This window comes from Eretmochelys imbricata, chromosome 2, assembly GCF_965152235.1.
Source record: "Eretmochelys imbricata isolate rEreImb1 chromosome 2, rEreImb1.hap1, whole genome shotgun sequence".
Classification (NCBI taxonomy): domain Eukaryota; kingdom Metazoa; phylum Chordata; order Testudines; family Cheloniidae; genus Eretmochelys; species Eretmochelys imbricata.
The window spans coordinates 22370876-22386004 of NC_135573.1; the positions used below are offsets into that span (position 1 = coordinate 22370876).

At 44.8% G+C, this 15129-nt stretch overlaps 1 protein-coding gene across 1 annotated transcript; it reads left to right on the forward strand.

Moving 5' to 3' along the window:
- Positions 1 to 3255: 3255 nt before the first annotated feature.
- KLHL38 (kelch like family member 38) lies at positions 3256 to 11844 on the forward strand. Its single transcript, XM_077808836.1, has 3 exons — positions 3256 to 4605; positions 7706 to 7811; positions 11558 to 11844. The coding sequence occupies exons 1-3, from the start codon at positions 3256 to 3258 to the stop codon at positions 11842 to 11844; spliced, it is 1743 nt and encodes a 580-aa protein (XP_077664962.1).
- The last annotated feature ends 3285 nt before the right edge of the window (positions 11845 to 15129 follow it).

The following is a 15129-nucleotide window of genomic DNA, read 5'->3' on the forward strand; positions in this document are numbered from 1 at the left end:
CTAATTCAAGCAAACTCACTGGCAACTCTCTGGCTGAGGCACATGGCACTCTGAGGTGCACTGTTGGTGGGAGAATCGTCTCTGAAACAGTAACCCCCCTTCATGTGAAGGGAAGAGGTCATCAAAGACAGGCCGCAGTATCTTCATTTCCCCAGAGTCATGGCCAGAATTAGCAGAAACCCTTTGTGAGGAATTAGCACGGTGCCTCAGTCAAACAGAGAAATAGGATATTTAAACTATGCAGGCCAGATTCTGAGGTCAGAGGGATCTTGCACAAGTAAGGACCTCAAGATTTGATCTTATAAAAGTTTTTTCAAACATACACCAGTATCCAGAAGCGCAGGAACAGCAAAAATCCCACCCATCTAACCACCCATCCCCCCCCGCATAAAACCTCAACATAAGTAAAGTCCACCCTGGGTTGAACGGCCGTGGTAGTTTCTTTAAGGGTTAAAAAATAAATCCTCAGCCGTTGCCAGGAAACGGCCAGAAAAACTAAACAAGCAAACAAACCCGAAAGAGCTAGTGCTCATGCAGATAGACACCAAGCCAAAGCAATCAGCAGAAAGAACCACCCTAGCAGAAATAACACAGACACACGCAGCTGCTTTGTGGCTTATCTTCTCAGATTTGGTGGCTTTCAATTGGGTAGTTAATGTTCCCTGGATGAGGGGCAGAACCTTTCATTTTGGTTTTTGAATTGCACTGTAACTATTTAGGGCATGACCATGGCCAGCCCTGTAGGCAGCAATATGGGAGGCAGTAATGCAGCTTCCCCCAACCCACCTTGCACGCCCCCGGGAGTGCAGAGGCTACTAATTATGGTGCTTAGGAGCAACTCACCTGAAAGTGGGCGGGGGGGGGGGGGGAGAGAGGAGTAGACAGGGCTATTGTTCTACCTACTCACCCCATCTACACTGACCAATGGATTTGACTGGTTGGCTGCATAAAATAAGATTATTTAAAGGGGTGTCACCGACTATGCTCCTCTCTGTGTAACCAGGGAGCTTCAGGATGCTTCCCAGTGCTCACCCTGCATCTGTCCCCAGCTCCGCACTGCCCCAGCACAGGGCTATGCCTTGAGGGCACCGTCTAGCCCTCAGTTACTTTAGCATGCTTTTATGTCATGTAAATACTTAGTTGGAAACTGCCACATGGGGCACAGCCTGTAGCATGAAGCCTCCATTTGTACAGGAACGGATTGCACCAGAGCACTGTGATCTGCTGTGGTGAAGACAATGGTGTGAGAGCAGGTCGGGCAATGGGCCCATTGAGCAGAGGCACCAGAGGCCTTTCACTGGTGTCTGTCTCGGTCTAACTGCATGCAGACATAAGGAATTTCTGACCACTGCACTCAATCCTACATATGGCTTCGCCATCAGAACATGAAAAGGAGTCTTGTTTTTCTGGACAGCCAACAAGCTAGTTTGACATTGTACGGGTAAAAAACAGCTTTAGGATACAATGCCCTCAAAAAAAAGGTGTGTGTGTGGGAGGGGGGAAACTAACAAGTGGTCACAGCAAGAGACTGGGAGTTAGGGCTCCTGGGTTACATTCCCAGTTCTGACACTGATTTGCTGTGTGAACTTCAGCAAGTCACTTCACCTCTCTGAGACTCAGTTTCCCCATCTGGAATATTTACCTTCTTCAAGGAGTATTGTGCGGCTTAATTAATTAAGGTTTCTAAAGATAATGGAGGCCCCAGTGCCAAAGGTACTATAGAGCCGCTACATGTTACTTTCAGTGCTCTGTTAAGTACATGCAGCATCAGAATCAGAAACTTCTGAGACAGCAAACCTTGACAGTCCGAACTCCAGTTAGACAAGTCACCTGGACACTCACCTACATTCTGAGCAGGGAGAGATAACAGCTGCTTATCTCAGAGTTCTGGCTTATAGAAAATGGGTGGTTCGCTACAATGGGAGCATTAGAGCAAAACACCCAGTGCTACCGGCTTCTCCCGCGCTCAGTCCCAAATCTCAGCAGATAGATTAGAGGGTCTTTCCCCTATTCCTTAAAATGAAAATATTGTCCCGTCAGAAACTCTTGATACCTCTGTTTTACCCTCCTTCAGGATGAAAGTGCATACCTAGTGCTAGGCATTTCAGACTGTTTACAGGCTTCTAGAATTCCCAGGCACTTCAGGACAGGGCCTTCTGGTTGTTTCCAAATGGACAGCCAGAACTTTTATAAGTGTACCTTGGTTTCAGAGTCTATTTGTTATATGTAAACACTGGCCAGGAAAATACCCCTTGGGCATGCTCAGTAATGTTCAGCTCCTTGCAAAAGGCAAGGGGAAAGTCACATGTGATAACAGTGAGAAGTCCATATGTGACTATTCTTAGCCCTGGAATGTATACAACACCTCATTGCCTGGTGGTTCTTTCACAAAGCTCCGGAAAGCAGCGAAAGTGCCTTCAGAATAAACAAATCCAGAAATGACCCTCCATGAATCACTTACCAACAGAAAGAAACATCTTGCGGGTATATAGTTTTACTCATGTACAATACTAGCTATGGAAAATCTCAGCAGAGACTAAAGGACACAAAGTGAGTGAATACAGTGAAGGACAACATAAGGTAAACATTTCTACCATGTGATTTCACCGCAGATTGAGCAGTCAGATTGTCATGAAGATAGATAGCCATCTTATTGTTCTGCCTGGTACATTGTTTAGTCGTGTGTCTGATTAATATAAAAAACAACAACTAAGCAGAGTTAATAAATAACCATTTCAGTGCAGATCCCCAGTCTCTAGAGTTTAGTTTGCCCTTTTCAGAGTTTAGCTCTGCCAGATTTATATTCTTCAGTAATGACTAACTCTAAGGAAAAGAGACATAAGTTACTAAATTGCGAATACTTTAAAAATAGTGAAGAAAAATACTTTAAAAATAGTGAAGGCTAAGCACATTTATTAAACATGTTTAAAATGAACATACAATTTGCTCAGGGCTTTTCGCTTTAGCCTCAAGTCAGCAAGATAATTTTAGTGCTTATGCTTTGTGTCAGGCTAACAGAAGATTCCTACTTCACATCTGATACCTTTAAAAAACAAACAAGCAGATGCTGAGTGACCTCCTTTCCCACTGCACTTAACCACTGTTCTTATTTCTGTGCACAAACAGAGTTAGAATATTTAGAGTAACCATCAAAGTTCTGATCCCTGGCCCCTTTGGAGCTGAGCATTTCAATAAAAGCTGCTAAGAACTTGTTTTCCCTGCCAAGCCCAATATTCCTCTCTCACACATTTCGCTATGGAGGAAGAATCTGCAAAGGACCTTCTCTTCAAAGACCAGGACTTCTCCTCCGAACTACTGAGGCAGCTCAACGTTTTAAGGCAAAATGGGATGTTGACTGATGTTACTCTCTGCACTAGCGAGTTTGAAATCCCTTGCCACAGGAATGTGCTGGCTGCAAGCAGTCCTTACTTCAAGGCAATGTTCTGTAACAACTTTAAAGAGAGTTGCCAGGCAAAAGTCAACTTGAAAGGCATTGACTCCAATATTTTGTATCAGATTGTCCTTTATGTTTACACAGGAGAGATTCTTATAACACCCGAGAACGTCTTGTACCTAATGGAGGCCACTTCCATGTTACAGTACATTAAATTGTTCCAGGCCTGCTCCTTGTACCTCCAGGACCAGCTGACTCCTGAGAATTGCCTGAGCATGTTAAGGCTCTCTGAAATCTTGAACTGCCAGAATCTCAATAAGAAAGCCAAGGAGATGGCTCTCAAATACTTTCCTGAAGTAGCCTCTTCTGAAGACCTGAAGGAGCTTTGTGCACTGGAGTTGATCGATTACCTTGGGGACGATGAGCTCTGTGGTGAGGAGGAACAAGTGTTTGAGACACTGATGGTCTGGATCCGGCACGATCTCCAGGCACGACAGGGCTATATCCAAGATTTGTTCAAGAAGGTCCGGCTTCAGTATGTCCACCCAACCTTCCTTTTCCACTTCATTGCCAATAATTCCCTCATTCAGTCGTCACCCGCTTGTAGAAGCATCCTGGAATCAGCGAGGAGACAGATGTTCTCATTATATAGCACTAGCACTCCTGACATCAAACCCATGTGGCACGTTCCTCGCAGATATTCGTACCAAGAGTTCCTCATAATCGTTGGTGGCAGGAAGGACAACCAGACGACAACCAGGGACGTCCTGCTGTATGACGAGAGGACCAACCAGTGGCTGAGCCTCGCCAAGCATCCTGTGCGCCTTTACAAAGCCTCTGCAGTGAGCTTGCATAGCAATATCTATGTGCTAGGAGGGATGCCCGTTAGCTGTGAGAAAAGTCTAGTCAGTGATAATGTTTATATTTTTTCCCTCAAGCTAAATCAGTGGAGATTAGTTGAACACATGCTGGTTCCACGCTATTCTCACAGGAGCATAGCCTATAAGAACTACATTTTCTCAATTGGAGGAATTGGAGAGAAACAGGAAATTCTGAATTCCATGGAGAGGTATGACAGCATTTATAACATCTGGGAGAACATGGCAAACATGCCCGTTGCTGTCCTTCACCCTGCTGTTGCAGCTAAAGACCAAAGAATTTATCTCTTTGGAGGGGAAGACATTATGCAAAACCCTGTCCGTCTAATACAGGTAATTGTCACTCCGGCTCATCTTATGTGCATTTCCTCCAGGGTATTCAGTGACTGACACCCAAGCCCAGCTAGTGAAATCAAAGCCCAATATAGAACTGAATTTGCAATGAGTCTCATGTAGTCGAAGGCAAGATACACATGCTAAGTTGCAAATGCTCATTCAGGGTAGTCCAGTATGTAGGAAATGCTGTTCAAATGCTTTTATATTTCCACAAGTAGCCTTTATTATTGTTAAGGCCCAAACCCTGAGGCCCTTCTGAGGTTTTACTCAGTCCTTTCTCAGGCAGATTCCCACTGGTTTCAATGAGAGTTTGCCTGATTGAGTAAAACTGAGTAAAGATCTCAGGGTCGGCTCTATGTGATGTTAGTGCTTGTGAAAGGTGTCATATTGACAGTCTTGCAAACTGATGCCCACTCAGGCCCTGACTCCAGGAACTTAACCACATGGCTAACTTTATATGTGAGTATTCCCATTGAAGTCAGTGCTCACTATTAGGTGCGTGCTTAAGTTCCTGGCTGAATCTGGGTCTCAGTCCTTTGTCTCTCCTCAGACAGTAACAGCAAAGACACTAGTTGTGATGGTGGTTACTGTGATATGGATTCCTAATCACTAGGACCAGGATTGAAACTGCTATTTCATCTCACACAAGCCAGTGGTTCCCAATGGCCCATGCACTCCCTACTGAGGGTCTGTGGTTTCCAGTTGGTCACTTAACACTGGCTCTCCACCTCACTGCCAGCTGTAAAACTGTTTTAAAAGGAGGCAAAAATACATTAAATACTTTCATATTTAATGTGTTAGTCACGTGTTAATATTGTTTTTCCTGGCAAGTGTAACCACCTGGTCAGTGTGTTTTTTGGGTCCCTCAATGTGCCCAGTCCACAGAGGATATGAGTCTGTTACAGCTCTCAGAGAGAGCCTAGCTGTTTAGCTCAAGCTGTAAAGACTTATGCTTTTAATTCTGCAGGTGCCTGGTTCAACCCATAGTGTCAACCAAGGTGGTAGAGGTTGCCTAGTGAGGGCTTGTCCAAGATTTAAACCATCATAGAATATCAGGATTGGAAGGGATCTCAGGAGGTCATCTAGTCCAACCCCCTGCTCAAAGCAGGGCCAATCCCCAACTAAATCATCCCAGACAGGGCTTTGTCAAGCCTGACCTTAAAAACCTCAAAGGAAGGAGATTCCACCACCTCCCTAGGTAATGCATTCCAGTGCTTCACCACCCTCCTAGTGAAAAAATTTTTCCTGATATCCAACCTAAACCTCCCTCACTGCAACTTGAGACCATTACTCTTTGTTCTGTCATCTGCTACCACTGAGAACAGTCTAGAGCCATCCTCTTTGGAACCCTCTTTCAGGTAGTTGAAAGCAGCTATCCTATCCCCCCTCATTCTTCTCTTCTGCAGACTAAACAATCCCAGTTCCCTCAGCCTCTCCTCATAAGTCATGTGTTCCAGTCCCCTAATCATTTTTGTTGCCCTCCGCTGGACACTTTCCTATTTTTCCACATCCTTCTTGTAGAGTGGGGCCCAAAACTGGACACAGTACTCCAGATGAGGCCTCACCAATGTTGAATAGAGAGGAACGATCACATCCCTCGATCTGCTGGCAATGCCCCTACTTATACAGCCCAAAATGCCATTAGCCTTCTTGGCAACAAGGGCACACTGTTGACTCATATCCAGCTTCTCGTCCACTGTACCCCTAGGTCCTTTTCTGCAGAACTGCTACCTATCCATTCGGTCCCTAGTCTTAGCAGTGCATGGGATTCTTCCATTCTAAGTGCAGGACTCTGCACTTGTCTTTGTTGAACCTCATCAGATTTCTTTTGGCCCAATCTTCTAATTTGTCTAGGTCCCTCTGTATCCTGTCCCTATGCTCCAGCATATCTACCACTCCTCCCAGTTTAGTGTCATCTGCAAACTTGCTGAGGGTGGACCTCAGATGCTCAGAGGAAGAGATTCCTCTACTCACAGGAAGCATGTATCCCACTCTATGTGTCCCTCTCAGATCCTCTGTGGGTCAGGCACAGAGTCTGTTACAGCTTTCAGCTACAGATCCTGGTTCTATAATCCTAGAGGTCCCTGGTTCAATCCCTGTTGATCAAGACGGCAACAGCACATAATCAACTCTGTACTTACCACAGGGATGTAATTCAATTATCAGTGGAAGTTAGATGCAGGTGGGAGATGTCCCGAGACAATCACTTAGTAGATGTGGTTGACACATTTGACACTCCAAACATAGGCCTCTGAACAGCCAGCTTCTGGCAATAACTCTCAGTCACTAACAACAAGAGCCACATTTGAACTGGTGACACAGAGATGAATAAGTCATGTTGGATGAAGGTTCACTTACTGAGCAGATGGGTCTAACAAATATTTATTAAGGCACAACTCAGCAAATAGTGATCAATTACTCACAAGTGGGAAGCTTATCCGAATGATCTCATCACAGTCGCCTCCAACACTGGACAATACAACTTCAACCTCCCTTTGTTAAACAAAATTTATAATTTTGTTATATTTTCTTATACATATGTATTAGTTTCTCATTTTCATGTTAACTCTCCTCCCGCATCAGTACGGGTTCAAACTGTTAGTTCAAACCAGTTTGTTCTAGTTTTTTTAGTTACTTGAGTTTTCTTGTTTTTCCAGCATGAATACTCTGTGGTTTCTTATACATACACAGTTCTACTTATGCTTAGGCTGTTACGTGTTATCAGAACAGACTCTTAAAATCCACAGCAGGCTTCTGTCAGGCCTAAATGTGGCTTGGCTCCCAACAGGTCAAGGTTCCATTATCAATTCTCTGTGCTAAGCTGGCCCACACCAATCAGAGATGTGAATACAACAGCTGGGTCAATTGGATGGCTGTCATCAGATCTATGTGCAACTAGGACTGAATTTTTTTCAGAGGGGACAGATTAGCAAATAATTTGTGGGGAAATGTTCTCCATTTTTCAGCAGCTCAATGCAGTACATAGTTTTCGTGCATGTTAACGAATCAACAAACAAGCAAGTAGCCATTTCTGTAGGTGTGATTGTCTGCTGAAATGCTGCATAATTTACAGTGTGTATCTTTATGTACTTTTCAGGTTTACCACATATCCAGGAACATGTGGTTTAGAATGGAGACCAGAATGGTGAAGAATGTTTGTGCACCAGCAGTACTGATTGGAGACCGTATCATCATTGTTGGAGGTAAGCAGTTATACTAGGTCATTCATGTCAGCTGCACAAGACTAACTCCCATGGAATTTGACATACTTACTTACCAACGGTTTCTTTACATCTTTAATACATTCTGAGGCAATCAACTTGCTGAGGCAATTTCCTTTATGTGAAGGGATAGTAAAATGAGGCAATGTTGTCACTTACCTTTGCGGCCCACACGGGATGAAGGGGGACAAACAACTCCCCCTACTGCCCATGTGCAGTGTACTATACCATTGGTCACAGCAGGCTTGCGGGCTGCTACCATCTCCCCTCTCAGATGGGAGGTCAGCAGGCAGAGAGAGGTAGCTAATGTCCAGAGCCTGAACTCTAACTCCCCACGCAACAGAGAAAGCCAGCCTATGTGGGAATTAATCTCCATCTGGTAAAGGGCTAATGCAGATTAATTCTCTTCTAGAGCAGTGGTTCTCAAAGCTGGTCCACTGCTGGCCGCCCTTCCCACAGCCCCCATTGGCCTAGCGGTGGGAGTTAGGCCAGTGGGAGCCGCGATTGGCCTAACCTGCGGATGCGGCAGGTAAACAAACCAGTCCGGCCCGGCAGGGGCTGTCCCGGAACAAGCGGCGGACCGGCTTTGAGAACCACTGTTCTAGAGTAAGGAGGGAACCAGCCCAGGAACCTGATATGAGAGCATCACAGTTCCTTCCATGTTTTGGTCCTGAGCTGATGCATCTGTGTACTGCTTCTCAGGGGGAAGTGAGAATTTAGCTCCATGGTGTTTTACAGAAAAAAACTGATTTTGCCACATTTGCTCTTGTTGAGCAGCAGCACTGCACTTCACTCCATGGGTTTCAGTGGGACTGCTTGTGGAGCAGAGTGCTATTCATGTCTACAGTAGGGGCTTGACTACATGGGGACAGCCAAGAGAATTAATCTGATTGAACTAAATGTGTGAATTTACAGTGGTTTAGTTAAACTGCATTAAAACCCTGCATGAACACCCGCATTCAGAATTAAAGTGGCCTTGATTCAGTATCGCTTAATTCACCATAAACAAAACCACATTAAGGCCACTTTAATTCTGAATGAGGGTATTCACCAGGGTTTTAATGCATATTAATTAATTCACTTTAAATTAACACATTTAGTTAATTCAGATTAACATTTCAGGATCTCCCCTGCAGGCAAGCTCGATGACTCCTTTACCAGTCGAGGAATACCAGTATACTAGTGCTCCTACTATGGCACAGCTATACTAGCAAAGTTGCACTCTGGGCCAGTACAGTAAAACCAGCCACCATGAGCGAAATAGGGTATCACTGTAAAAACGCCGTTTTGCCAGTATAACTGCATCTATTCTAAGAGCTTCTGCCAGCTCAGCTACTCCGGTCACAAATCACACCCTCACCCACACAGAGAAAGTGAAGGGGTGACTTTATCACAGTTCATAAGTACCTACCCAGGGAACAAATATTTGATAATGGGCTCTTCAGTTTGGCAGAGAAACATATAAACACAATCCAACGAATGGAAGTTGAAGCTAGACCAATTCAGACTGCGAATAAGGTACACAGTCAGAGTAATTAACCATTGGAACAATTTACCAATGATGGATTCTCCATCACTGACCATTTTAAAATCAAGATTGGATGTTTTTCTAAAAGATCTGCTCTAGGAATTATTTTGGGGACGTTCTATGGCCTGTGTTATACAACTCAGACTACATATCACACTGTTCCTTTCTGACCTTGGAGTCTATGAATAACTATGCCAGCAGAAGTTTGTAGGCTAAGCATGGCCTAACGGACTTGTCCAAGATCAAACAGAAAGTTCGGCATGGAGCAGGGATTTGAACCAAGGACTCCCAAGTCGGCACTCTAACCACTAGACCAGACTTCCCTTCCTTGAAGCTATTGGGACTATTCACAAAGAAAGCTACTACTCAAAGGAGGGGGAAGACTCCTGAGCCTGAGTAAACCCTTCAGGATTAGGTCCCAGGGGAAGCAAAGTATATCAGACCACAGCAAAGAAGTAGGTGAAAAGGATTTTCAACTCTTACCTTCAAATGTATTTATCTGATACGCTTGTGTGGACCCAAGTATTCTGCTGATGAGCTTAAGGCCTAAACTGTGTTTAAAAATTATTTATTTAACAAAACCCACAAAAATCCAAGTTAACATTAAACATATTCCATTCTTCTTTAAAGCAGAGAGATTTACGGCAGATAAGTTGTCATTTACCAGCAATTACACCAATCGATTGGCCCAATTTTTCTGGTTTAGCTAGCAACAGCTGAAATTACAAAACAAAACAATGTTTTTTTTAAAAACAGCATTCACCACATTTCAAGGTTTTCTTGAAAAACAACTCAGAATGAAAAAAGGGAGAACATGTTGGCTGAACAACAAGAGTCTTGGGGCTTGTCTTCATGGCGTGTTAGTCCTCACAAGAGGGATGCAAATTTTAGTGCACCCTAGTGTGTTGTGCACTAATTGGCCTTCATGGAACCTGCTGGCATACACTAAAAATCCCCTGCTGCATGTTACTGTAGTGCTGTTTGAAACAGTATTTCATTAACATGCACTAGAGAACTTTTCATGTACGCCAGCAAGGCCCACAAGGCCCTGGCAGTGTGCACCATGCTAGGGCACACTAGAATTTACACCTCTCTAGCATAGACTAGTGCACCTCATAGACAAGCCCCCTTTTTTGTTAGAAGCCTACATTTTTCCCTTGCCCACCACTTTTAACTTCTATTGGCAGTATCTACTAGTGGGCCCTGGATCAGGCTTTGAGACAGAATTAGGGGTAGGCTTCAGGTTCTGATCCAATAGGGCCAAAAGCTCATGAGACCAGCTCCAAATATCTGGAAACTTGTGAGATGAGCTGCTCTTGCAAAATCTGGGCCACACTGAGCTGGAACTGGAAAACAGATTTCTTGCAGTGCTACATCTGACCCAAAACCAAAGCTGTTAGAGGTGTGGTCAGATCCAGGGATCTGAGTTGGAATACAATCCCCACACCTGCCTCTCGAAATTCCAAAATGCTCATACCTGAGCTGCTGGTTTTGGGCTATCTCTAAATTTTGAGTAACACTCAAGGCAATTAGACAAAGCTGTCAGATAAAGATTTTAGGAATTTTCATCACTTCAGGTACCTGTTCTAGGGAGGCAAACCTCTCCCCCTCCTCATGCGAGGGAATGATCTGGTGGGAAGTCCACAAGTGAAAAGTTATGATGTTTCCACTCCTGTATGAATGAATCATTAATACAGGGCACAGTATGGCTCTCAGAACGGGGAGACATGGCCTTATTTTGCCATTGATGCCAATGGGAGTTGTCTGTATATTTCTGAGACCAGCACGGGGGTGAAAGTTCGTATGTCCAGCTAGCAGAAATACACTGGGGTTTGAAAAATAGAGGCAGAAAACTGGAAGCACAAACTGTGCTTGACAGAACTACAGTCTGATCCGGTACAGCTAATCCTACATTCTATCTGCATATATCAGGGGATTTTATAGCATTCCCAAGTGCTCAGATACTGTGGTGAAAGGAGAATTTGGATAGCTAGACATACATCATGAATGTGACATATTAGCACTCCCCTGGTAAATTAGATGTGCCTAGTGAGGCCCATAGTCCTGCAAAATTAACAAACCATATAATTACGAGATTGATAAGGGTCTTGGAGACGAGCAGGAAATATGTTGTTATCCCTTCTGTTGGATTTAGATTTTAACTACCACTCACCTCTTCCATTCCCTGATTTGTGTCTAGGGTACACCCGGAGAATAATCGCCTACGATACTAAGGCCAACAAGTTTGTTAAGTGTGCAGACATGAAGGACAGACGGATGCATCACGGGGCTGCTGTGATAAAAAACAAGCTATATGTAACCGGGGGGCGCTGTCTCACTGCAGACAATACAATCCAAGACTCTGATTCATTGGACTGCTATGATCCTGAGACTGACACATGGACTTTGAAGGGGAAACTCCCACACAAACTCTTTGACCATGGATGTCTTGCTCTTCTGTGTGTCCCCTATTCCAACCTCCTGTAAAGGAATCTTGTGTTACTCTGGCCCAAAGGGCCAAAATTGCTGGGTACGATGTATATGGAAAGTACTAGCAACTGCCCCAATCTTCTGCCAGTGAAGCAACCAAAGGAGGCAGTCATCTCCAGGGTGCTGTGTGCAAAAGGTCCTGAATTCTCAGATATATATGTGCATACTGCTGCAGAATGGAATGTAATTTGGTGTAAAATACCAGAGTACATACTATATTGCCCAATGGCCCCACCTTGAGGTCCTTACTCAGATTTTACTCAAGCAATTGGAGTAAAAACTGGGCAAGAGCCTCAGGATTTCACGGAATATAACGTGTTTTGGAAGACAGATAGAAATGCTGAAGTCTCAGGGGAACCATGTCACAACAAAGTTGCTAATGTATTTATACCACTGCCCTCTACTTGACAGAAATAGGACTCCTCAACAGTGTATTATAGCCCAGGATACTAAGATAATTTCTCTTTAGTTCAGGTGGCAGGGGCTTTAGGAATAGGAGGATTTGAGTTCTATGCCCCCCGACTCACCACAAAGTTCTGAGTAGCCATGTGGTGCTACATAGCCATGGATTTGCTACAATATTCATCTAGTAACAGGGAAAACCTTTCTGCCATCAGTTAATGCTAAAACAAGGGCTTTTAAAAATGAACAGGTTATATAGGAAGGTAGGGAAGAAATTAGTCTATATTTAATGTTCCACATCACAAGCTAGAGAGGAACAAAACCCCAATCCTTGACTTTGAACTCTTTCAAGTGTTGGTGAGATGGAGATTTGAATCCCCAGAGCTGACCACTGTCCTGGTGACTGGAGGAAAGTGGGTCAAAGTCTCTCTAAGATTTTTCTCGTCTATCTCCTCCCTTAAGGAACAAGAGAAGGGTTGCCAACCCTCCAGGACTGGCCTGGAATCTCCTGGAATCAGCACTGATCTCCTGGTAACTGTTGAAAGCAATCCAGGAGATTTTAATAGGATATTTTTTTAAAATGAGATGATGTCATGTTGGGGAAAAATATCTCCCGGAATAGCCTCAGTCAGAGTTGGCAACCCTAGAAGAGAGGAAGGAAATGAAGAGAGGGGTACAGGAAGCCCAAAAGTCATATACTTGTTTCTTCTTTTTGGAGAGGAGAAGGGGAAGCTTCCAGTCCTCTCTCTATATCAGGGTTTACAATGAAGACAGACATAGAGGTTAGCTATGAAGCTGCTAAACCATGGGAACTCCTGTAAAGCTGGAAAAACAGGGGTAACACAATGAGGACAGTGGATCCAGAAGAGAAGATATATATGCAGGGAGCAAGAAATAAACCACTACTGTCCTCCCCTTTCAAAAACTAAAACTAAAACAACACAACCCTGCTGGGAAACAGATGACAGAAAACCAGTAACAGAAAAGAAAACTTTCCAAAAGGAGCAAACTTTCACTCCATCATTTGGTTAAACAGTTCAATTGCTGGTGGCATCTTGTGGGGATTTGCCACTGAGTTTACATTTTTGAAGGGACAGAATTACCATCTGATAGCGAAGATGTCCTGGACTCTCAGACCAGTCACCACAGACTGTTGAGACAGTGAGGGGTTTTCATGGCAGTTGGTGATCAGCATCTAGGGAATGGACGTCCAAAACGTAACACTGTTCTCATTGTATCAAAGCCTTTACAGGAGTGCAGACAAGTATGAGGAACTGATGGGCTAATGGAAAGTAGTTGAATCAGAGGGGGAAATTACATTTCAAGTGTCTAGTTTTAATGCTACAACAGAGAATTGTTCCCTATAAAGCAAACTGTGATGTGATTTTGCTACTTGTGGTTTTTGCCAGCTCTTTTCTTCTAGGAATCTGAGGAAACTTACAAAAGAGGAAATGGAGATGAATACAGGCTCCACCCTTCAGCTCCTAAACTTTCCACCAAGGGCCTGCCAAGTCCGCATTTTCCCCTTGGAATTAGGCTACTTGTGAATGCCAGTTGCAGTATTTTTTTGAGCAGTCAGGGGTTGTGGAATTTCCAAAATACCGCATCCCACAACTGCTCAAAAAATATCACAACTGGCATTCAAAACACAAGTAGCCCATGTACCCCCGGTCCTCCCTTCGTGTTCTGGATGCCGAGCTCTCTCCACACCCTGATTGATCCCTCCTCTGCATCTGCAGCTGATGGATCGCACCCGCCCTAGCCTGCCCTGCCAGGTAAGCAGAGCTGCCATGCGCCTCTCAGCCAGGTCGCCTGCCCCACTGCAGGGCCTCAGAGCCTGGCCAAGAGGGGTGACAAGCCCAGGCCCTGGCTCCCTGCCCTGGGAAAAGAGAGAGGCCTGGAGGAAGGTGCTGACTGACAGGCTGGCGCTGCGTCCTGGGCCTGTGCCACTCACCCTGCCACCGTGACATAGAGTGCAGCACTGCCCCCAACCTCGAGTGTGAGACCACAGCACCCCCTATATACCCCTACCAGTATGCACACACACTCATCCCGCAGCCCCCCAAATACCCCTCCCAGTACACTGTCCAGCACCTCCATATACCCCCTCCAGCACCCCCCATATACCCCTTCCAGTACACACACCCCCATCCCACACACCCCAAATACTCCCTCCCAGTACACACACACCCCTCCAGCACCTCCCATATACCCCTCCCAGTACACACCCACTGCTCCAGCACGCCCCAATACTCCCTCCCAGTACACACCCACCCCTCCAGTACCCCCCAATACTCCATCCCAGTACACTCACACTCCTCCAGCACCTCCAAATACTCCCTCCCACACCCCCCAATACTCCCTCCCAGTAAACACACACCCCTCCAGCATCCCCCAGTACTCCTCCCCAGTACACACGCACCCCTCCAGCACCTCCAAATACCCCCTCCAACACTTCCCAAATACCCTCTTGCAGTACATACACACACCCCCAGCACCTACCAGTGTTGGGGGGTTGATTTTGAATTTGATTGCCATCTTGATTGCTTTGTTGCTTCTGTGGACGAACCCCTACTGGAGCTTGTAGCTTTTTTTTTTTTTTAAATCAAATCTGTACTAGGTAACTAATGAAAGCTTTCGCTTGTTATTTGATGTATAGACCAATGTGTTCATAAAAAAAAAAAAAACTTTGTTTCAATCAATATATTGGGTTACTTTTGGGCTAGTTTTTAAGTGATTTGGGGCTATTAATGCAGAAGAAATCTGGCAACCCTTTTCTCTACTGTCTTACAACATGTGCAGTCGTCAACACCTGTGCAAAGTAGGGGCCAAACATGGGACTTGCCAAACCAGATCAGAACAGAGATCCATCTAGTTCAG

Coding starts and splice junctions, on each gene's coding strand:
- KLHL38 (XM_077808836.1), top strand. CDS start 3,256: ATGGAGGAAGAATCTGCAAAGGACCTTCTCTTCAAAGACCAGGACTTC. Junction 4,606..7,705: donor ACCCTGTCCGTCTAATACAG/GTAATTGTCACT, acceptor TGTACTTTTCAG/GTTTACCACATATCCAGGAA. Junction 7,812..11,557: donor CCGTATCATCATTGTTGGAG/GTAAGCAGTTAT, acceptor ATTTGTGTCTAG/GGTACACCCGGAGAATAATC.